This window comes from Trematomus bernacchii, unplaced genomic scaffold (assembly GCF_902827165.1).
Source record: "Trematomus bernacchii unplaced genomic scaffold, fTreBer1.1, whole genome shotgun sequence".
NCBI lineage: Eukaryota > Metazoa > Chordata > Actinopteri > Perciformes > Nototheniidae > Trematomus > Trematomus bernacchii.
The window spans coordinates 583787-608481 of record NW_022987550.1 but is presented as its reverse complement, the minus strand read 5'-3'; the positions used below and the strand labels follow the sequence as shown (position 1 = coordinate 608481).

Below are 24695 nucleotides of genomic sequence, written 5' to 3'. Positions count from 1 at the left end.
TGCACGAAGGAGCCGCGGTGCTGCAGCTCCTGTTCGGAGCCGAGACACACGTTCACTAAGCGGAAAAACTATATCCTGTCACAGAGATCTGCTATTTTAAAGTAAAGTCAACACATATTGACCCTAAATAAAGTCTATATTAAGAACGAGAGATGTTTTAGTTTAACATATGGCTTAAACCAGTGTTGTAGTCAAGTCACCAATTCACGAGTCCAAGTCACTCTCGAGTCACCACTCTTCGAGTCCGAGTCCAAGTCCGAGTCACCAAGGGAGAGTCGTAGTCGAGTCCGAGTCCAAGTCCGAGTCACCCAAGGAGTGTCCGAGTCGAGTCCGAGTCCGAGTCATCATTACCTGTGTTCGAGTCCGAGTCCAAGTCCGAGTCACCCAAGGAGTGTCCGAGTCGAGTCCGAGTCCGAGTCATCATTACCTGTGTTCGAGTCTGAGTCCAAGTCCGAGTCACCTAAGAAGAGTCCAAGTCAAGTCCGAGTCACAAGTCTTCATGTATTAATCTTCGTGGATATATGTGTTGAAATGTAGCTGCTCCTCTACATTGCTTTCATCCTGTCATGTTATACTAATCTGTCTATTGAACTGCTGTGAAGCGAGTTTGGCTACAATTCTTGTAATAGGTGCTATACAAATATAAAGCTTATTACTAATATTAATATTATTATTATTATTATATATAAATAAACTATGTTTAAAATGAGTTACCTTTTAGAGAAGTGATTATATTTGTATGCCAATATTTTCCTATGGTAAAGTTTTCGTTTTGCACTTTTATTTTGATAGTAATAAGATCGGGACTCTTATTTTGAAGGAACTTTTACCGGTTAAATCGGTTTACTGATAAAGATTTAGCCCCAGAAAGCACATGGCTACTTAGCATGCAAAATGACGTCATTCTGCATGTTAAGTAGCCGTGTGCTTTCGTGTTATCGGCTGAATCTTTATTTATTGATTAGATCACGTTACTCTGATGATAGTGTTCAAGACAGCCTATATGTCTGAACTCGATGTTTAGAGTAATGTGTTACGGAGCCTTCTCTTCAATATTGTTTCCACATAGAGCATTTTGCGCTGCTCTTTTCCAATGTCGAAGCAGAATGTGTGAAAGCATACAGCACGATGCGGGGTGTGTCTCTAGACATCTTTAGACTGGAATAGCGGGGCCCAGTACGTGAACTCGCCTCGCAGCCGGTGCACACGCCAGGATAGAGGACATCAGACTCCATAGAAAACTTGCTCGAGTCCGAGTCCGAGTCCAAGTCGGAGCGTCAATGTACAAGTCGAGTCCGAGTCATCGTGGGGGGGAAAATGTACGAGTCCGAGTCCGAGTCCAAGTCAGCGTACGCGATAATTCACGAGTCCGAGTCCGAGTCCAAGTCATCGTGTGCGAGAATTCACGAGTCCAAGTCCGAGTCGCGTCAATCAGTGCGCGAGTCCGAGTCGAGTCACGAGTCCCGAAAATCGGCACTCGAGTCCGACTCGAGTCCGAGTCCAGGACTCGAGTACTCCATCTCTGGCTTAAACAAATGACAAATGAGCGAGGGTGATGACGTCAGAGCATCAACCCGGACAGCCCCGGCCCAATTTAACCGTCAGGGTTCTCGTTTTGTGTTGATTCCTCTTCGGTGTCTCTGTGTCCTCTGCAGGTCTGAGAGTCAACATGTTCACACTTATGTATACTATTAGAAGTATTCGATGTTCTCGCGCCCAGGAGAGGAGCTTAGAATGAAGAGACTAATGGAGTCTCCGAAAAGGTTCAAATTGGTTGAGTTTAATTAAATGGCACGATGATACAACAAGCAGAGGTTAAGAGGAGAGACAGAGCAGCTGTTGCCTCGCCGGGGTGAAGGGGTGAAGGGGTGAAGTCCCGTCGTGAAGAAGAAGTAGAAGTGCTCTCCAGAGCCCCCCCACCTCTCTCTATATCTCAGTGGTGACCCCTCCTCATCGATGGTGGGCGGTGACGTAGGGAGGGAACTTCCCTCCTCTTTCTCATTGTCTTAGTTTCTCTGATTAGGTCATCTCTCTGAGAGTGAATCTTAAATGTATGTGTGATCAATAGACGCTTTTTAGGGGGTGAGGTTTTGCCTACTGTGTCTGTGTATATCTCACTGTCTTGTAGGGTGAGATGGTTTTGTATACAGTGACAGAGGGGGTATCAGCTGCTATGACAAAGCTTACTGTGCGTTTAACCTAAATTACGTCATTGAATATTGATTTTAATTTCTAACAATACATATACTGATATACTATGTAACATTTCTAAATTAAATTACTTTTGTCTTTCCTACGTTACGTATATGTTTATTTATGTAGCACATTCAAAGACAGCACATTTTGAATAAAGTGATTCACAAAGAGATCAAATAAAAGTCATGGAAAAGAAGACCTGGTCCTATGAACTCATGTACCCTTCATCGATTCCCAATGTGTTTTCTAAATGTATTATATGATATTACAACACACTCTCACTCCCTAAGCGTCCAGGAGCGACGCTTGGTCAGGGTCCCGTGGCGTCCAGTTGTGACGCGCCGAGGCTCCTTCAGCTTCATAAACGGACGCAAAGAGCTTTCAACTGATTGCAATGTATTTCCATCGGCGTCGGTATTTGACGCTTAGGGAAGCACGGCGTTCGTTTGTGTCGGAGGCTGTTAAAGGCAATGTGAGCGTCCATTCCCATTGGATAACGGAGAATTGTACACCCGGAAGTAAGTATTCCCCTTACTGTCGATTGATTTGACAGTGATATCTGCACTACTCATCAACTCAAAAACACCAGATTATCTTGTTAATTAAACGACATTGATAGGTTTTAGTGTGTGTTCAATGCTTTTGTCACGTTTTCCCCTTCAATTCTGAGAAACAAGTCGTTTTCTATGAGTTTTGGATGGCCGAAGACATTACATTACCCACAATCCTCTGTAGCAACCATAGACTGTATACAACAATTAAATAATACATTATTCCAAGTGTGCTTGCTTTTCTCTTTGAAAGTCATCACATAACGGCATTGTAATACACGTTTCGGCTGCATTAAATATGACATATCTGCCGTAGTTAACTATGTATAGAGCCCTGATGACAAGACTTCTAGACAAACAGGAACTGCCGCCAAAACTGAAAACTTGACGTGGATCTTAAATATATAAGCAATTAAACAACATCTTACATTTCTTTTCACACAATACGTCTCCTTGCAGTATCAACACTAATTCGGCTGACTTTTATATTTGATCCAATTGGTAGATAGGCTATATTTAGCTATAACGGTACACAGCTGATAGAAAGGGACACCTACTGGTTAAAGCACGTTATTGCATTTTATCATTTTATTATTAGATATTGATAGGAGGATGTGCAAAACAGACAAACTAATAAGGCTTTATTTAAACATTAAAGAATGGTTTAGGTTAAGGTCTTCTTTTGAATAAGAAAAAAGCTTTGGGGGTATAGAAGATGAATATGGAGGGATGCAACCCTCTTTGATGGTCACACATGCAGAGCACACAGCACACACAGTGAAATGTGTATCTACAGATAAATATTAAGCCTGACAAAGTACTTAACGTCTAATATATTGCTTTCCTGCAATGTTAACTATGTTTAAGCACTTATTTTAACTGATATTATACATATGTATTACACTCTTATAAGATGTATGTAGATAGTATAAGAAATGTGCAGAATATGACAATGTAATGGTGGAGGAACACACATATTGATAGATGTCTTGTAATGCACTGTTGAGGAACCTGCGACCCAAGTTTTTCATTCATTGCATAACTACACCGTAGTTGTGTATATGATATGTCAATAAACCTTTGAAAATCTTGAAATCTTGAATGGGATGTGCAAAATAGTCATTATATACAGTCTTTAATTAACTATTAGTAGAGAATAACGATGAGTAAAGAATATACTTTATAGGGATCCTATTAATATCTAATAATTCAATGATAAAATGTAATAACGTGCTTTAACCAGTAGGTGTCCCTTTCTATCAGCTGTGCACGTTATGGCTAAATACAGCATATCTACCAATTGGATCAAATATAAAAGTCAGCCGAATTAGTGTTGATACTGCAAGGAGACGTATTGTGTGAAAAGAAATGTAAGATGTTGTTTAATTGCTTATATATTTAAGATCCACGTCAAGTTTTCAGTTTTGGCGGCAGTTCCTGTTTGTCTAGAAGTCTTGTCATCAGGGCTCTATAAATAGAGTTAACTACGGCAGATATGTCATATTTAATGCAGCCGAAACGTGTATTACAATGCCGTTATGTGATGACTTTCAAAGAGAAAAGCAAGAACACTCGGAATAATGTATTATTTAATTGTTTTATACAGTCTATGGTTGCTACAGAGGATTGTGGGTAATGTCATGTCTTCGGCCATCCAAAACTCATAGAAAACGACTTGTTTCTCAGAATTGAAGGGGAAAACGTGACAAAAGCATTGAACACACACTAAAACCTATCAATGTCGTTTAATTAACAAGATAATCTGGTGTTTTTGAGTTGATGAGTAGTGCAGATATCACTGTCAAATCAATCGACAGTAAGGGGAATACTTACTTCCGGGTGTACAATCCTCCGTTATCCAATGGGAATGGACGCTCACATTGCCTTTAACAGCCTCCGACACAAACGAATGCCGTGCTTCCCTAAGCGTCAAATACCGACGCCGATGGGAATACATTGCAATCAGTTGAAAGCTCTTTGCGTCCGTTTATGAAGCTGAAGGAGCCTCGGCGCGTCACAACTGGACGCCACGGGACCCTGACCAAGCGTCGCTCCTGGACGTTTATGAAGTGAGAGTGTGTTGGATATTAACACGTTCCTTTACGATACCAATTCATCTGTTACTGATAAATAATTTAGGGTTATTAATTATCAATACATATATTTGGTGCCCTCTGTGAGGCCCAATGTGAAGCAGAGTTTTTACGTAATTTGTTTTTTTAGATACACAATGGAAACATTTGTGCACAAAATGTCAGAAACTGTTGCAAGGAAGTTCTTCCATCAGCACGGTCTGGACTTGGCTGAAGCTGCTGTCTGCAGGTCGACAATTTGATGTCCTTGTGGTCATGTGACCCTAAAGAGTCCTGACGTTGTTTGTGTGGAATAAGGAGGGCAACGCAGGACCTGTGGAGGAGAACTGTAGGCCCAGATGCTTTGGCACAAGCAATAACGGAGAAAGGGAAGGGAGATTGACGGGGAGAAAACAAGAAGAATTCAAAGAAATGGCGAGGAGGAGGAGAAACTGTTTTTGGAGCTTTTCTTTCTGACGTGTTTAGATATTAATCTCATCTTCTGTTTTTCACTATAGGAAGCAGGTTAGCCTAGCTTAGCATAGTGACTGCAAACAGAGGGAAACAGCTAGCCTGTAACTAAGTCCATTTATTTTACATTTCTGAGGTACTTTACATGAGTTTTTCTGCTGTACCTTATACTGCTCACCCTGCACTATATACCTGACCGTTTTAGATACTTTGCAGATTGAGATTAAGTTTAATAAAATACATTATAGAATATTTTTTCATGTATTATTTCAGGTTAAGATAAAACTGCATTGGTTCCTTCGTACCATTCTGGCAGAATTTAAAGGGGACCTATCATGCAAAATGCACTTTTGTACGTCTTTTCTACATGAATATGTGTCCCCGGTGTTCCAGGGAACTCACCAAGTGTCAGAAAACACAACCCTCTCTATTTTCCTCCATCCCCAAATCTCTAAAAAAGGGGCTGCAACGGATCTGATAAAAACTGATCCAGATTTGAACACTGTCCTGACGTCAGGAGGAGACAGCCACGGCCATTGCCGTTTGAAAGCGCTGGAGACGCTGTAGTACATATGCCAGGCCTGTAAGTGGCGCTGTAGTCTGCCACAAAAGCAGCGAAGAAGACTTGGTTACCATGGTTACCCTTCTGTTTATTCTCCGCTGTGGCTTTCTTTCTCCCTCCCCGAGGCAAGCGTTTGCTCCCGCTGCTTTAATTCAATGCAATCCCTCCCCGTCGAGGCAAGCACTGTAATTCTCTCCGGTTAGTCCACCAGCAGATGACAAACACCCACCTCTCCGCCTCTTCCAAGGAACGAGGGGACCGTGCGGCAGAGTTTCAGTTTCAGTTTCTTTCACCGGTCAAGATGTCCGTTAAAGTTTAAATCTTCCGGACAAAATTAGAAAAGTGCCGGTCAAATGTCTTCTTTGTTATTTATTGAGCTTTAAAACAAATGAATAACGACTCTATATAATAAAACACGGAGGACGGAGATCTCTTTTTCTCCCCCTCTTCTGACAGCCCAGCAGCTGATCAGAGCACGTCTCCCCTCTCCTGCAGGGGGCCGTGGTCAGCAGAATCAGACCCGTAGACAGCAAAGAGCACATAGAGCGAAATGAGGCATGGCTAAAATGCATGATCTGTTTGGTATTTTGAAAACAGAAACGTATAAATATACCTTATATAGGTATGGCCCTACAATATATCATTTAAATATAGCATGATAGGTTTCCTTTAAAGTGAAAACGACTAAATAGCTGTTTTATATAATTGATCAGTGCTTCACAAAGACTCCTCCAGTGGCACAGTTTGGTAAATACAGGTATAGAATTAGAGGACGAATATAGTAATGGTTAAATAAATTGCAGTTGAACAGAATTAAAGACCAGACCTCCTCTATTTATGGACTTGCTCTGCAAAATTGGTTAAACGTCTTCTTTCTTTACACCCTGTGGACAAAAACTCCTTATTTTCTACCAACAAAATATATTTGTGTCAATAAAAATATGTTTTTTTGAGCATTTATTGATGAAATATTATTGGAAAGGCAATGATTGTCATGTATTTGATGTTATAGTCTTTATTAAACAAGGACCATGCATCAAAAACATTATTCTTGAAAGAGAAGAGATGCCAGATTAAAACTAATTTCCATCTGCAGCCACTGATATAAATCCATGTAGACGCAGGAAAGGGGATTACATATCAACTATATGCAAAGAGGGCTTAAGAAAAACATGTATTTGGATGTACTTTTGATCACTTTATATCCCTCAAAGCAAATAACTGTTATTAAAAGTAATTCTTAACCCTAACCCTATCATTCTGCTAACATGTACAATATTACAATCACCATAAAACTATTGGAGGAATTCAGGTTAAAGTACTTCATGTCTCCTTGTTTGCTGATGGTGAAAGACTGAAACAACGCTGACTCACTGTGAGTTAATATCAGAGTCAGGATCTAATTTTAGAGTTTTTTTATTGCAAAACCAAGGACACACACACACACACACACACACACACACACACACACACACACACACATACACACACACACACACACACACACACACACACACATACACACACACACACACACACACACACACACACACACACACACACACACACAGTCCAGATGTTTCATACACAGGTCACACACAACAGACAGCATCATGATTCTTTAAAGATGTTTTACAAATAGTTTGGTAGTCGTTAAATAATATTATATGTTAAATGTTTTATTATGTGAAACAATAAACTGTAAATAGAAACTGTAGTAACGTAATCAAAAGTTAATATGTATTGTCTCCTATCAGATGTCATAAATATATATGTATTCATGATAAGATTATGGAACAATTACAAAATAAAGCTTAACTTATAATTCATAAAAACATATTAATCATCATCTAATTATTTGTTCATTTTGTTGTAAAATATGAAACACTGATCTCTGCTGCCTCCTGCTGGTGAAACACAGACATGCACACTGAGCTCCTTTTAATATTCATTCACCATTTCTGTTTACTTTCCTTTAAGTCAGTCGTTGGTTAATTAAAAACAACATATCTGTGTTTGAATGAATCCTATACAACAATACAGACGGTCTAAATATATATGTGGAGGCGTGTGGCGCAGTGGACTAGTGCGTTGGGCAAGACGCTTCACCCCAAATTGCTCCTGTGGGGATTGTCCACAGTATTGAGTATGTAAGTCGCTTTGGATAAAAGCGTCTAACACGTAACATGTAATGTAATGTAATGTAATGTAATGTAATGTACAGATGAACTCTTGAAGAATAGGGTTGCTCTCAGGAATCCAAAAGACATTTGGTGCATTAAAAACATCTTAAAACGTGTTTATCTGCATATTTGAAGACGTTGAAAGGCATTATTGTAGGTTTTCAGTTTCTCTAGCATTCTAGTATTTGTGTAGTATCTCTTAAAGAAATCAAAACGAAATTAATACCAACAACACTTATTCTAAAAGTGGGGCAGGAACGACTTAAAAAATGTCTCGGGTGTTAAATAGTTTAAATTTAGTCTTCAAAATTCATTTTAAAACAATCAAAATAAAATATATAATGTTCTATTATATCTTTACTGCCATCTGGTGGTCACTGTGTGTATCGCATGATCAATTTAAACACGAGTGTAATTACATACAGTGACCACCAGGGGGCGGAATAATAAAACATGGCGTACAAAACAGCACAGTAACTTTCAAAATAAAACTATAATGCAAATAAATTAATAAAAACGAATTATTATGTTCTTATTAAAAAATTAATAAGAACATGTGCACACTGCTCCAACTTTAAAAAATCAATAGAAATAAATAAAGCTATGTTTATATATTGAACAGAACATGTGAATCTTTGCTGCATCTACTTTGCATAAATGGGGAAACAGCTGTGTGTGTGTGTGTGTGTGTGTGTGTGTGTGTGTGTGTGTGTGTGTGTGTGTGTGTGTGTGTGTGTGTGTGTGTGTGTGTGTGTGTGTGTGTGTGTGTGTGTGTGTGTGTGTGTGTGTGTGTGTGTGTGTGTGTGTGTGTGTGTGTGTGTGTGTGTGTGTGTGTGTCCTGGCCGTAGCAGGAAGTCAGAAGTTGTTCTCATTAGAGACTCTCACAGCGACAGGTGAGTACTGCAGGTATTTCTGCTCTGTGTTCTTGTATGATATTAATATAATATTAAACCTTTATTATACTGTATAAAACTGTATAAATGTTATTTACATACTCACAAACATAGGAGTTGTTCTGGATGGTCAATGTGTGTATATGTGTGTGTTGAGTCTGTCTATCTGCTGTGGTTACACACATGTGGAAGTGTTCAGATATTTTACTGAAGTATTTATACAGCAATGGAAATATACAGCAGCACTATGACAAGAATAATACAATAAAATATGTATTGTTATGGAAAGGGGATGAGAGGTAGCTTGTGTACAAATGTGCACATTATTTGGAGGGTTGTGCAGAACTGGCAATACTTCAATGAAATAAATAAGTGCATAGTGTGCTTAAAGGGTTAAGTACCTACAACTCAAGTCAAGTACAGTACTAAAAGTACCTCTTCAAACTGTTGAATAGATAACCTATACAATAATACAAAAATCAATAAACACTAATTACCATTTAAAAGAGAGTGTTGCTAATACAACTGTTAAATACATAATTGAAATATAAACCTATAATACAAAGACTAAAAGAGTCACTTAAAGGAAGTGTTGCAAATAAAAAACTAAGCTAAAGAGATGTGTCTTCAGCTGTTGTGTAAAAATGCACCTCTTCACTCTGGGTCTTTACGTGACCTGGCAGAGGGTTTAATAGCGTCTGCGTGCTGCTGAGGTTTCTATACTTCCCGTATCAGCTCTCACCAGTTCCTCCATGCAGACATGGTATTTGAATAACTTCTCAGCACACATTGTATTTGTGTTCCCCTCTGTGATCCAGAAACATGAGCGACCAGGTGAGTCCGTCCTTCAACCAGAGCTCAGGGAACGAGTCGACTGCCTGCGACCAGGTGGACACGTCGGCACGCCTCTTCTTCCTGCTGGGACACAGCCTGGTGTTCCTGGTGAGTCCCTTTCCATGTCTTATTTCTATTGTTATTATAAGACAGTAATATTAAATCAATCAGTCAATCAATCAATGTTTATTTATATAGCCCAATATCACAAATGTTACATTTGTCTCAGTGGACTTCACAGGTTGTACAGAGTATCAGTATGACAATACGACACCCTCTATCCTTAGACCCTCACATCGTACAAGGAAACACTTCCAGAGAAAAACCCCACAGTTTAAAGGAACATGGGAGAAACCTCAGGGAGAGCAGCAGAGGAGGGATCCCTCTCCCAGGACGGACAGACGTGCAATAGATGCCGTGTGTAAATCGAAAAGATAATACATTTACAACATAGGTAGACCGAATGTTTGGAAATGCATGTGTCTATAATAAAAAGATGAATCCACGAGGATGTCAACAATCCTGTGGGAGCCATCAGGGAAGTAGTATGATGAGAGTCAGGCAGGACCACAGTGACAGGTTCAGCCACGACTCGAAGTCCAGGACTCAGATCAGGACTCAGGACTCAGGATCAGCCACGACTCAGGATCCCAGCGTAGATAGACACCAAAAAGAAATTTGGGGGAAGCTGGGTTATTTGGAACTTGAGAGTAGGTACAGACAGACAGAAGGAAGAAGTAATAAATTAAACATTTATTATACTGTATAAAACTGTATAAATGTTATTTACATGTATAATCACAGATATAGGAGTTGTTATGGATTTGTGGGGGAAACTTCTGAAGCTATTGGAGTCAGGACTCAGAGAGACACGAAGAGAGCTGGAGCTTTGATGGCAAACACTGACGGTTTATTTGGAGCTTCGGCCGGAGAATTCACAAGACATGTCACGGGCCACGGGTTGACCACAGGTTGAAACGCCACAATCAATTCTGAAGTAACCTCCTGTAGCTCCAGGTTTGAACTAGTTCAGAGTGTAATAATCAACATTCTTCAATAGATAGACTAAGCAGCTGAGGACAATGAATCACATTTGTTGTCGCTTATGGCTCGGGGTCATCTACACCCCGAGAAGGATGTGTTCCAGGTGTCCCACAACAATAACTATCTCTGACCGAGAGTTGCCCGGTCCCAAACTGGTAACAACAACACAATGCTAGGGAAGCCCCTCCTTAAGGGAGATAGCGGCTGATCAATGCTGGGCATCTGCGTCAGAGGGCGAAAGGTAAACGTGTGTACAGAATGATTCCCTGACAGATGGAACATGTGTATATATTTGTGTTTGTTGAGTCTATCTGCTGTGGTTACACACATGTGGAAGTGTTCAGATATTTTACTGAAGTATTAATACAGCAATGGAAATATACAGCAGCACGAGTTGTACCACTAAATAAAGTAAATAAACGTTGGTATTGCGATTGTCATGTAGATGGAGTATCAGTAGTAAAAGTACACAAGTATTATTATCTTCAATGTCGGGAGGAGTACTCAGATCCTTCATTAAAGTTCAAATACAATGGTCTTAAAATACTACACATAAAAGTCCTGATTTCCAAATTGTACTGAAGTAAAAGTAGAAAAGTATTAGCGTGAAAATGTACTTTAAAGTACAACAAGTAAAAGTACTTGTTATGCAGATTTTTATAAATAACATGTATGTTGTTTTTATGATTACTATTATTTATTTATTTTAATTTTAATTATTATTATTATTATTTTTATAAATAAATATATATTGTTATATAAGTTGTATTAATAATTTTATTATTATTTTTATTCATAACATGCATATTGTTTTTATTATTATACTTATTATTAGATATATAAATATATATATATTTTTTTGTATTCATCCCAAGAAGGGAAATTGTTTTGTTATGTTATTATTATTACTATTTATTTACTTTTTGTTTATTTATTTTCATTTTATATGTCGTTAGGTTTTGTTAACATGCTTTGAAAGGTGCATATTATTTTTGTGTTTTTTTTAATATTGAGATTTTTATAAATGTCATTGAGTTTAGTGAAATCTCATGTTCTGTGAAATGCAGTTTTCTCTTCTTCAAAATGTGGATAATTTTTCTGAAATGTCATGATATGTTGTTGGGTTTTGAGAAATGTCGTTGGGTTCCCGCCGGCGGGGGCAGACGCAACATCTTGCAAGAAACAGCGTCTCAGGGCTTCTTAACATTTAACAACATATTAATGATGCATACCCACTTAACGGGAAGAAACTCAGCTAACTGACGATATGAACCATTTTTACCTAAACAGAACACAATTCCAACACCAAGCGTCTAAATCGTCTAAAATTAAACAGAGCTAACGCTACATTAGCACATAACTGGCAAAAGCGATCTTTTCTACTTCATGCTATCTGCACAAACGACATATCATATGAAAGCTGAGATTCCACAGATTCCATTGGTATAAGCCTCATCACTGAGGCCTGAAAAATAGGCCCAGGGTTTAACAGGGAGATGTCGTTGGGTTTTAAGGTTTTAAGACATTTTGTTGGGTTTTTTAGAAATGTCGTTGGGTTTTGCGAAATGTTTTTGAGTTTGTGAAAGGTGCAGTTTAGTTTTGTGGTTTTTGAATGCTGACATTTTGGGAAATCTCATGTTCTCTGAAATGCTGTTTTCTCTTTCGCAAAATGAAATTTTCTCTTTTGTGAAATGTCATGATATTTTGCACACATCAAGCGTTTCCCCCCCTCTCCTGCAGGTGGGGTTGCTCCTGAACGGCTTCACACTGAAGGTGTATTTCTGCCGCGCGCAGCAGCAGCAGTCCAGCAGCGTCACCGTCTACCTGAAGAACCTGGTGGCTGCAGACTTCCTGATCAGCCTCTGCCTGCCGCTCCGGATCCTGAACTACTCCAGGACCTCGGTCCACATCCACCTCGTCTACTGCAACTTCGGGGCGTCCGCCTTCTACCTCAACATGTACGCCAGCATCTTGTTCATGGGCTACATCGCAGCCAACAGGTAGGACTGAGCTCAGGGGGGTCACAATCATTTTAGTTCAGGTCCTCATACAGACGAATCTGATCTCAAGTGGGCCGGACCAGTGAAATCCCAGCATAATAACCTAAGATTCATACTAATAAATGTCAGCAACTTGTTGTTATTTCCCAGAATAAAGACTGTACCAGCACCTCTAAATCTCACTAATACCAGTTTTAAATGTCAGTGTGTTTCAGAATAAAAGTCTCACGGTGCGTTTGACGTACAGCTGAAGCACCTTAGTCATAACCAGGTGTTAAAGTAATGTAATAGTTTCATCAAAATTAAGAAGGGAACAGCATGTGGTTGGATGAGCTCTGCATGATATTGAGGTCAGGATACCACAGCGGTTCTTCTACCAGAACGACTGCTCTACTTTAGTTTAGCTGCTTCCTGATTTTGTCACTAAAACACTTTTGTCGTCAAAACAGTTCACGTAACAGAGGTTGAAGAAGTACTCTAATTCTTCACAGTCTCCATTACAGACAGTTACTCAAGTATAAGTACTGAAGAATTATCTCAAATATCCCAGACTCTCACTTCTGTCTGGTGTGAATGTGTGAAAGCAGATACGATAAAACTGATCTGAGACACTGACAGATTAGACGATAAAAAGGTGGTCTCTACAGCTGCACTGAGCATGCTTTGTTCATTATAAGGATGTGGTAGATGTATTTTTAAAGCTTCAGGATGTGGTTTTCTAATGAAGACTATACATGCTACAGGAAGAAGATGCTTGGTTTAGCAGCATGCAGTTTAAAGTCTGACCAGAGTTTCTCAGAGAAAGAGTTGTGCTGGTGCACGGTCACATGACTTCACGTCAGCACCGCTAAGCTAAAGGTGGCTAATGTTGGGCTATAAAGGAACTACAGCACGGTCACATGACTTCACGTCAGCACCGCTAAGCTAAAGGTGGCTAATGTTGGGCTATAAAGGAACTACAGCACGGTCACATGACTTCACGTCAACACCGCTAAGCTAAAGGCGGCTAATGTTGGGCTATAAAGGAACTACAGCACGGTCACATGACTTCACGTCAGCACCGCTAAGCTAAAGGTGGCTAATGTTGGGCTATAAAGGAACTACAGCACGGTCACATGACTTCACGTCAACACCGCTAAGCTAAAGGCGGCTAATGTTGGGCTATAAAGGAACTACAGCACGGTCACATGACTTCACGTCAACACCGCTAAGCTAAAGGCGGCTAATGTTGGGCTATAAAGTAACTACAGCACGGTCACATGAATTCACGTCACCACCGCTAAGCTAAAGTTAGCTAATGTTGGGCTATAAAGGAACTACAGCACGGTCACATGACTTCACGTCAGCACCGCTAAGCTAAAGGCGGCTAATGTTGGGCTATAAAGTAACTACAGCACGGTCACATGAATTCACGTCACCACCGCTAAGCTAAAGGCGGCTAATGTTGGGCGTGATGACGTTTAGTAGTCTCATTTAGACACTTGTTAGCAACCACAGTTTTTAAATTCACCAGTGGGGTATTTACTGATGTATTTTATCTTGTAAAACTAAACGTAAAATCAGCTTGTTTTAACCACAGACATTATTTCAGGCTTCTAAGCAAAACCACGTTCAGAAAACCATTGTCTTCCAGACTAGGGAACTGAAAGTGCTCAAATGCTGACTCCTGTCACAGCTTTAAGACTTGTTGCTGCTCCACTCCACATTGTCGGTTTTATGCAACCCAGTCTCACGGCATTTCGTGTTATAGTCACAACATTTAATCTATTGATTCGTGTTCACCAACACGACTTTCCCCTTTTTTTCGTGTCACACAGAACGATTTTAAAAGCAATGTATTTCTATTGGTAGTATGTTTCGTGCCTGCACCACGTCTTCTTGTCCGGTCGGGTCTTGGAAGACCGGAAGCTGTGTGGTTCATAAAAACATGTTCTTACTCATTATCAAGCCACGATTATTGATTTTATTTTAAATCGTATAATGTCGTACTTTTTTTGCCGTCCGCGAGGAAAAGAAGTGGCTCAGAGCCTCAGAATACTGAAATCTGTATTTTTTAAATCTTTTTTTCCTTCTATTTTGTTATTCTTTTCTAAATAACACACTGTTATTTACTCAACAATAACACACAATTATCCTTGTTTTTATTTATTTGTTTAATTCTATAATCTCTGGCTTTTTTGCCGTCCGTCAGGAAGTGAATTTCAAAATAAAATAACCGGAAACAGATACAAACCCACTGAACTGATTACCCAAGATCCTCAGCTATGTTTGAAGCTCGGTGATTGGATTGTTTAGCCGCAATGCACGTTGGGATATGGTGTTAAAGGAGAGGTGTCATGCTTTTCCGGTTATTACCTGTCCCCTTGTGTGTTATGAAGGTTTTTATGCATGTAAACGGTGTGCAGAGTCAAAACCCTCAAAGTACACCCTGTAGGGAGTAAAACTCTAACACAGAAAATACCTCCCCAAAACGCCTCGTTGGAGATACTTCATTTTCCATTTCGTTCCGGGTACGGCATGATGTCAAGCCGTACCCGGAACGAAATGGACCAATCCGTGGAGCCGTTATGTTACGTCCGCGGAGCCGTTACGTTAAGCCCCCGCTGATTGGTCCAAATTGACCAATCCACGGACTTCCTCACACACACATCTGTGTGCAGGGAGCAGGCAGCTCTGCTGATTTCTCCTCCCTGGCTGCAGGCTGATAACAGACAGTTGGGATCGCGGCGAAATTCTCTCTGCAGACCCATTCTCTCTGCAGACCCATTCTCTCTGCAGACCCATTCTCTCTGCAGACCCATTCTCTCTGCAGACCCATTCTCTCTGCAGACCCATTCTCTCTGCAGACCCATTCTCTCCGCAGACCCATTCTCTCCGCAGACCCATTCTCTCCGCAGACCCATTCTCTCTGCAGACCCATTCTCTCTGCAGACCCATTCTCTCTGCAGACCCATTCTCTCTGCAGACCCATTCTCACAGCGTTTATCAACCTTTTTCTTACTCAATATCAAGCCACACTTATTGTTTTTACTTCGGCTGTGACTTTGTGTGTGCTCAGGATGAGTTTGGCTGTGTTTTGCTATGTATCCTAAACAAGGAAGCAACACCTCCACGGAGCTCAGCGCGATTCACAACGTCCCGACCAATCAGAGCACACTGTGCTCACAGGGAGGGTGGGGGCTGGAGCTATTGGAGCTACAACGAGCCGTTAAAGGCAGAGAGTGAAATTCAGTGAATACACGTAGTTTACAGAGATGCTGTTTGAGAAACCAATGTGAGTTTGGAGAGATGCTGTATGAGAAACCAATGTGAGTTTGGAAAAATGCACAATATAAATCTATTTTAGTATACCTCAACAATGGAATTATGATCAGTGGAAATGGCCATGACACCTCTCCTTTAATGCGATATGAAATCCGAAAAAAATAAAAATTAAAAAATGTTTATTTCGAGTGCGATTGCTTTTCTCTTTGAAAGTCATCACATAACGGCATTGTAATACACGGTTCGGCTGCATTACATATTACACATCTGCCTTAGTTCTTTATTTATAGAGCCCTGATAAGAAGACTTCTGGACAAACAGGAAGCACTGCCACCAAAACTGAAAACGTGACGTGGATCATAAATATATCAGCAATTACACAACATTTTCCATTTCTCTTCACACAATACGTCTCCTTGCAGTATCAATACTAATTCGGCTGACTTTTATATTTGATCCAATTGGTAAATAGGTTATATTTACACCATAACGGTGCACAGCTGATATAAAAGGAAGTTTTTAACGATATTACTGATTTTTTTTTAATATAAGAATGTAAATACTGAGTTGAGAGAATAGTCAGGGGATTTGGGTGATGGGAGATACATCTATGGAATCACAATTTCAATAGCTACCATTAAATGACGGATATACCTTTCTGTCTGTGATGTTTTACAAATCAGATATTAATGTGTAGAAGTAAAACATGTGAAATAATATAGCAATATCCTGTACAATTATGTAAAAACATGAATAAAACTACTAATCTTCAGATGTTATACATACATAAGTGTCCTACACTAATAATACAAAGTTATTATGGCATTGTATGCTGTGTGTACCTTGTGTGCACCGCCTAGTGGTTAAAGCACGTTATTGAATAATTGTTTTAATATGTTATATTTGATGAAAAAATATTAAGAGTACATACTGTCATAGGGGGAAAGTAGAAGGTCAATGATAGAAATATAGAATATAAAAAATCAAGAAGATACTGTAAGTGATCTCTACAATAAAACAGTTTAGTGCCTGATGTATAAAGATATTAATATGAGGATGTGCAAAACAGAAAAACGAATTAACCTTTATTTAAACATTAAATAATACTTTAGATTAAGGTCTTCTTTTGAATAAGAAAAAAGCTTTGGGGGTATCTACAGATAAATATTAAGCCTGACAAAGTACTTAACGTCTAATATATTGCTTTCCTGCAATGTTAACTGTGTTGAAGCACTTACAGTATTTTAACTGATATTATACACATTAATTATACTCTTATGTATGTAGATAGTATAAGAAATGTGCAGAATATGACAGTTTAATGGTGGAGGTATACACACATATTGATAGATGTCTTGTAATGCACTGTTGAGGAACCTGTGACCCAAGTTTTTCATTCATTGCATAACTAAACTGTAGTTGTGTATATGATATGTCAATAAACCTTAGAAAATCTTGAAATCTTGAAAGGGATGTGCAAAATAGCCATTATATACCGTTTTTAATGAACTATTAGTAGAGAACAACTAGTAATGAATATACTTTATAGAGATCTGCAGATAAATGTTTAGTCTTCTCAAGCACCAACTAATATCTCTCCTGATTGTTGGCACTTGACAATCACCTTCACTGAATTTTACTCAGGTGTAACTAAAGTCTGCTTTAAGGGTTGTTTATATTTCACATCATTAATCAGAATCTGCAAAGTAACTAAAATAAATGTAGTGGAGTAAAAATACCAGGTTAACCTCTGAATTGTAGTGGAGTAGAATTACAAAGTGACAATGAGCTGGCATGTGGGTATATATTAATGCTGCCCATTATGGACACAAGCGATTTTCACCCATTTATTAATTATATGTTTTACATTTGATAACACCAATGTGTTTAATACTGGCAACTTCTAATTGTGGAAAAAACGGAAACGTTCCCAGTAGAGACGTCCCATAGAACATTTTGCAAAACACAATAGCCAACATGTGTAGTTCTGGGGGGGGGGGGGGCTGGTCCTGTTCGAGTCCAGTTGTGGATAGTCTGCCGTGGTTTCGTTCCATTTCAAAGTGCTGTTTGACGCTCGGCGTAACCTTGGCGCACTGCCACTCCAACATCCAATCCCAGAGCTTGAAGATTAATCACGGGGTTTGTCAAGCAAAGGGACTGTAGTCCCAAACGATAGCTGAGGATTATGGGTAGTGTAGTGTCTTCGGCCATCATAAACTCCGATTTATTTTCCGGATTTCATATCGCATTAACACCATATCCCAACTTGCATTGCGGCTAAAACATCCAATCACGAGCTTCAACCATAGCTGAGGATCTTGGGTAATCAGTTCAGTGGGTATGTATCGCAATGATGCTCGAAATGTCCCATATAGGCCTACGTCTGTTTCCTGTTACTTTATTTTGAAATTCACTTCCTGACGGACGGCAAAAACGCCCGAGATTATAGAATTAAACAAATAAATAAAAACAAGGATAATTGTGTGTTATTGTTGAGTAAATAACAGTGTGTTATTTAGAAAAGAATAACGAATTAGAAGGAAAAAAAGATTTTAAAAATACAGATTTCAGTATTCTGAGGCTCTGAGCCATTTCTTTTCTTCACGGACGGCAAAAAAAGTCCGACATTATACGATTTAAAATAAAGACAATAATCGTGACTTGATATTGAGTAAGAACATGTTTTTATGAACCCCACAGCTTCTGGTCTTCCAAGACCCGACCGGACAAAATGACGTGTTGCAGGCACGAAACATACTACCAATAGAAATACGTTGCTTTTAAAATCGTTCTGTGTGACACGAAAAAAAAAAAGGGGAAAGTCGTGTTGGTGAACACGAATCAATAGATTAAATGTGGTGACTATAACATGAAATGCCGTGAGACTGGGTTGTTTTATGTGAGAATGTTTTGGTTAAGATTCATCTTGTGTCTCCAGGTATCTGAAGATCGTCCATTCGTTAGGCAGTATTTACTGACGTGTGTTATGCCGAGAACTAAACGTTTGATCATCTTGTGTTAACCACAGACCTTATTTAAGGCTTCTAACCAAAGTGCTCAAATACTGACTCCTGTCATGGCTTTAAAGTGTATTTATATGTGTTGTGTACAAGAAAGAAGCAAAAATCCTTTAAGTTGACAAAACGGCTTTGTTTCAATGAAATACCGTCAAAATCACAAAGTGCAATTAAAGGTGGGGTCGGTAAGTTTGAGAAACCGGCTCGAGATACACTTTTTGTTATATTCCATGGAATGCTCTTAACATCCCGATAGCAATGAATATCTGAAGTGCTTTGACAAAAAATCCATAAAAAATGTCATCTGTGGAAGCTGTAGTACTGTAAAAAGCACGACCAATCATCTGAGCCGGCCCGGCTAAAATAACTGGATGGCCTACCTGCCTGTCAGCCTTCCATCTGTGCACAAACTTATCTCGTGCCCTCATTGGTCATGTGCGCGTATTTTCAAATTCTACGCACTCAAGCTGGTTTCTCCAAAATTACCTACCCCACCTTTAAGAGTCACATTCTTAACGAAAATGTACCCACACAAAATACTTCATTTTCTAATTTTAAGCTTTTATCCATAAAAGTGTATCTTTCAGTAACTTTTTGAGAGAATTAAGCACAAATCTGTCAAATGTTCAAAACTGCATTGTCTCCCTGCCTTAAAAACACAAACTGCCAACAAAGAAACGCAATTCCTTGTGCTTCATATTCTACCAGTTGAAAAGTGTTGCATGTATTAAAGTGTATTTATAAGTGTTGTGGACAAGAAAGAAGCAAAAATCCTTTAAGACGTGTTGCTGCACTCTACATTGTTGCTTTTATGTGAGGATGTTTTGGTAAAGATTCATCTTGTGTCTCCAGGTATCTGAAGATCGTCCACCCGTTAGGAACCCACATCTTTCAGACGGTGCGAGCCGCCCACATCATCTCCACGCTCACCTGGCTCTTCCTCCTGGCCCCGGTGATCACCTACGCCACCCTCTCTCTCCTCAGCCAGAAACCCTCATCCCCCGTCCCTCTGAGCCTGGGCTGCGACGCCCTGCACAGCCAACTGCTCAGCACCGTCTACAAGGTCATCCACTCCTGCTCCGTGTTGGTCTTCCTGCTCGTCCTCGTCTCGCTGATCTTCTTCTACCACAGCACCTCCCGCCGTTTGTCTCTGGCGCAGAAGAGACAGCCGGCGTCCTCAAGGTAGAGGTGGGAAGTAGTGGAGTACAAACAATATCAGGATCCATGTATTTGTGATACTCTCCAGAATGGAAGGAGTCATCACATACAGAGCATCAACTAGTTCCTGAACAGTGTCCTTCACATGCTGATATCCAAGAGAGGGAGTTACACAGTCACAAGATGGAGGAATAGAAAGCAGTATTCAATGTTTACTTCAGATTAGCTCCACGTCAGAAATGATCATGCTTGTCATATGTCTATCTCCATAGAGGCTGAATCATCATGTTAATCACATAGCTATCATATGCCTCAAACAGTCCTGATGCTCTTCTAGGTAATCATACATCCTGTCATGTTCACAGCTACAGTTGGGATACCTTTGTTATCATGTTACTCTCATATTGTTGATGTTGTTCAGCATGGAAACATTCATTAGCTAACAATGACATTATTGTTCTATTAATATAAAGGGAGGTCAGGTACTCTTTAAAACAGCTGGTAGTTATGGGGACTTTTTACTTAAAGGGGACCTATCATGCAAAATGCACTTTTGTACGTCTTTTCTACATGAATATGTGTCCCCGGTGTTCCAGGGAACTCACCAAGTGTCAGAAAACACAACCCTCTCTATTTTCCTCCATACCCAAATCTCTAAAAAAGGGGCTGCAACGGATCTGATAAAAACTGATCCAGATTTGAACACTGTCCTGACGTCAGGACGGTGGCGCTACGGCTATTGGGCCAACTCCACCAATCAGGAGGAGACAGCCACGGCCATTGCCGTTCGAAAGCGCTGGAGACGCTGTAGTACATATGCCAGGCCAGTAGATGGTGCTGTTCTCACTGAATCAGCCCTTGCAAAAACAGAGCTAGAAATTGTCCAATTGAGCGAAATGAGGCATGGCTAAAATGCATGATCTGTTTGGTATTTTGAAAAAAAAAAAGTATAAATATGCCTTATATAGGTAGGTCCTACACTATATTATTCAAATATAGCATGATAGGTCCACTTTAAGTACATTTCAAAGCCCATACTTCTTTACTTTTACTTGAGTAAAGAACTTTAGTCAGTACTTCTACTTTTACAATTTTTAAACACGAGTATCTGTACTTCTACTTCAGTAAAGGATGTGTGTACTTTTGCCCTCTCTGCCTCCAGCTCCAAGAAGCTGGCTAAGTCTCGCAGAAACATGCTGGTTCTGGTGAGCGTGTTCTTCGTCTGCTTCGTCCCGTACCACCTCGTGCGTCTTCCCTACGCCTTCCTGAGGAAGCGCTGCTCCTGGAGCCAGACCTTCTTCTACCTGAAGGAGGTGACCGTCCTGCTGTCGGTGCTCAACGTCTGCTTGGATCCGCTCATCTACTTCATCTTCTGCAAGGCCTTCAGGGCGCAGCTGAACCTGAAGAGGGCGTTCAGACTCACACAGGCCACCGAGAGGAGGAGCAGCGACGGGAGGATGAGCATCAGATTCAACAGGACGACGTCGCTCACAACCACCACCAGGCAGAATAGCTTGCTGTAGCTTACACACACTAACACTCAGTGGTGGTTCTAGATCGATTTCACTGGTGGGGGTCATGTTTATTTAATGAGATGGGCACGCTCAATGCGGGACAAAAGAGACAAAGGCAGTGTTATTGTCACGAACTTGAAACTCAAGGTAGCACTCAAATGCACGACTCCAGGAGACAGAGTTCAAGTCAAGACAATGTTGAAAATGATTAGTTTTTGTATAAAGTCATAGCGTATAGCATCTTAAAATACCATCATTGGTGTTTTTACCAGGAACAGTTTCAAACATTTATTAAATTACGTTATGAAAAGCAAAAAGCGTTCTTGTTAACCTCAGCTAGCTACAGCACAACGCTACCTAAGACTGTATTATCATTATAGATGCTTCTTTTGAAAGGGTGCCACAGGGGGGTCAAAGCTCATTGTTACGGAAACACTGGCCACCGTTTCCCCCCCCCATAGAACCGCCTATGCTAAAACTAAAAAACAATCACATTACAACTGCAAAATATGTGCAGAGTCGGTATATCGTCACATCGTCACATCGTCATATCGTCATATCGCGGTCGAAGCGACTTGTCAACGTGGCATTTTTGTAGAAAAGATGTCGGACTTTAGGCTTTAATCCGTCTTGTGGTCGGATGTTTCATGTGTTCGTAAGTAAGTGTTTCGTGCACTCCTGTTGTCATATTTAGTGGCAGCTGATTTTGTTATAGAAAGGTCCATCCATTCATCTTGTAGGAGTTCAAGTTATAGAAAGTTATTTGTTCAAGAAAGTCAGGTAATGGTATATCAGTAAACTAAGCATGAACATACCGAAGCATTTCACAGCTAAGCTTTTCTCAGGACAGGAAAACAGACACATTAAAAAAAGTACTTGTCTACTCCAATTAGATGTTGCATGGAGTGTTATGAAGAAGACATATTTCTGCAGACCAAAGGACTTTTCAGTTCTCTCAATCGCACATAGAATCTTTTATTTTTACCGGCCTCTATGTATGGTTTATAAGATATGCAAAAGGGAAGAAGAACTGTGAGTTAAATATATCAGAGCAGAGCCTGTATCACTATTTAAAACCACTATACATACCCTGCCTGTACATTGACAGCATGTTTTTATCATATTCAGAGGGTATACTGTCATTATTGAACCTGGCCCTCCACTTGTTATCGTATCTTTGCACCTTCTTTGTTCTGCGGTCAGAAAAACTGCACATTTATCAGTCTGATCTGCATTTGTTTGCAACGTGCAGTGTGCCAATGTGCTCTGTTTCACAAAAATGAGATTGTATCTGCTGAGGAAAAGGGCTTGCACAATGATTCCTTTGTAAAGAGACAGAGCGGCTGTTCAATGTGTTCGTTCACAGAAAAACTTCTGAGGACGATACAGGTCGAAAATAAACATATTATTAAAACCAGATCCATGGTTTGAGACCTGCTAGTCAATAATCTCAGAGTTGCATTAACAAGATATCTTTAAGACGTGGTTTACGGGACGTGTTGATATTACGACAGGTTAGTCACTCAGGTTTTTACCGTGAAAACCGTCTTCTTGTTTATCTTCCTCAGAGATCTGAACAGTGCCGAGGCGTCTGAGCGGCAGTCTGCTCACAAGCCTGAAGTTTCCTATAAATATGTAAAGAAGAAGTTATATCTGTATTGTTTGACCTTTTATATTTCAATAAAAGATATCATGTTACAATGTTTTTGTTTAGAGCAAGATGATGAGTTATTAACCGGGATAGAAAGGAAGTTTATTTATGTTATAGTGTTCTATAAAAAGATGGCTTTTCACTTTACCATCTATTGTGGTTATTTGTTGTATTTGTTTGTATTTGCACTTATTAAAAAACATGTTGGTATTTGTAGTTGTATTGACCTTTTACTTGTACCTGTGTTTGTTAATCTCTTAATGTCATACTGTATCTCACACACTGGTGCTCTGTGTTTCCCCTCACACCCCACACACGGAAATTCAAGTTTAATACATCTCTGTACATTTTAAAGTGTCCCCTCTGTCTGTCTCCTCGTTCAAAATGTCAATAATCATTCTGAAACTGACTTTATTAATCAAGTTAATGCTGCTGTGTGCACAATTTGGAAAACACCTTATATTAAGGTATACATGTGAGCCTTTATCTAGTTGTGTATTAGCACGTACATAAAGCATATTGGCTATTTATCCATCATTATAAAGCACTAATTTAGGGCATTCTTCCCCCAATAACCTCATAAATACTGCCTTTTGATAATAAATAAGAAGTTATTCTGCATTAATTAGGAGCTTTGCCATGTTTGACACCTATAAGGTGGTAGTACTAGAAGAAAAGGGTGTCATTCTCCCTTTATTCATAGTTTATTAACAAAATACTGTATAAATAGAGTCCTCTTTCCTCATTTCAGCAAATTACAAGAGAAGATGGCAAACATGCTTTCAGTAACCAAACAACGTCACGTGTGTGTGTGTGTGTGTGTGTGTGTGTGTGTGTGTGTGTGTGTGTGTGTGTGTGTGTGTGTGTGTGTGTGTGTGTGTGTGTGTGTTTGTGTGTGTGTGTTGCAGGGGGGCGGGGCTTGTGGTCAGCTGTGTGTGTGTGTGTGTGTGTGTGTGTGTGTGTGTGTGTGTGTGATGCAGGGGGGCGGGGCTTGTGGTCAGCTGTGTGTGTGTGTGTGTGTGTGTGTGTGTGTGTGTGTGTGTGTGTGTGTGTGTGTGATGCAGGGGAGCGGGGCTTGTGGTCAGCTGTGTGTGTGTGTGTGTGTGTGTGTGTGTGTGTGTGTGTGTGTGTGTGTGTGTGTGTGTGTGTGTGTGTGGGATGCAGGGGGGCGGGGCTTGTGGTCAGCTGTGTGTGTGTGTGTGTGTGTGTGTGTGTGTGTGTGTGTGTGTGTGTGTGTGTGTGTGTGTGACGCAGGGGGGCGGGGCCTGTGTGTTTGTAGAGTAAG

At 40.0% G+C, this 24695-nt stretch overlaps 1 protein-coding gene across 1 annotated transcript; it reads left to right on the top strand.

The window, feature by feature from the left end:
* The first annotated feature begins 8951 nt into the window (after window positions 1-8951).
* LOC117477042 (P2Y purinoceptor 14) lies at window positions 8952-23620 on the top strand. Its single transcript, XM_034123752.1, has 4 exons — window positions 8952-9870; window positions 12547-12806; window positions 19940-20269; window positions 21408-23620. The coding sequence occupies exons 1-4, from the start codon at window positions 9751-9753 to the stop codon at window positions 21766-21768; spliced, it is 1071 nt and encodes a 356-aa protein (XP_033979643.1). The 5' UTR covers window positions 8952-9750; the 3' UTR covers window positions 21769-23620.
* Window positions 23621-24695: the final 1075 nt, after the last annotated feature.

What these genes read in the sequence shown, in the direction of transcription:
- LOC117477042 (XM_034123752.1), top strand. Translation starts at nt 9,751, where the DNA reads ATGAGCGACCAGGTGAGTCCGTCCTTCAACCAGAGCTCAGGGAACGAG. An exon ending in GACACAGCCTGGTGTTCCTG is followed by an intron (nt 9,871 to 12,546) that starts GTGAGTCCCTTT and finishes CCTCTCCTGCAG; the next exon opens with GTGGGGTTGCTCCTGAACGG. An exon ending in GGCTACATCGCAGCCAACAG is followed by an intron (nt 12,807 to 19,939) that starts GTAGGACTGAGC and finishes TTGTGTCTCCAG; the next exon opens with GTATCTGAAGATCGTCCACC.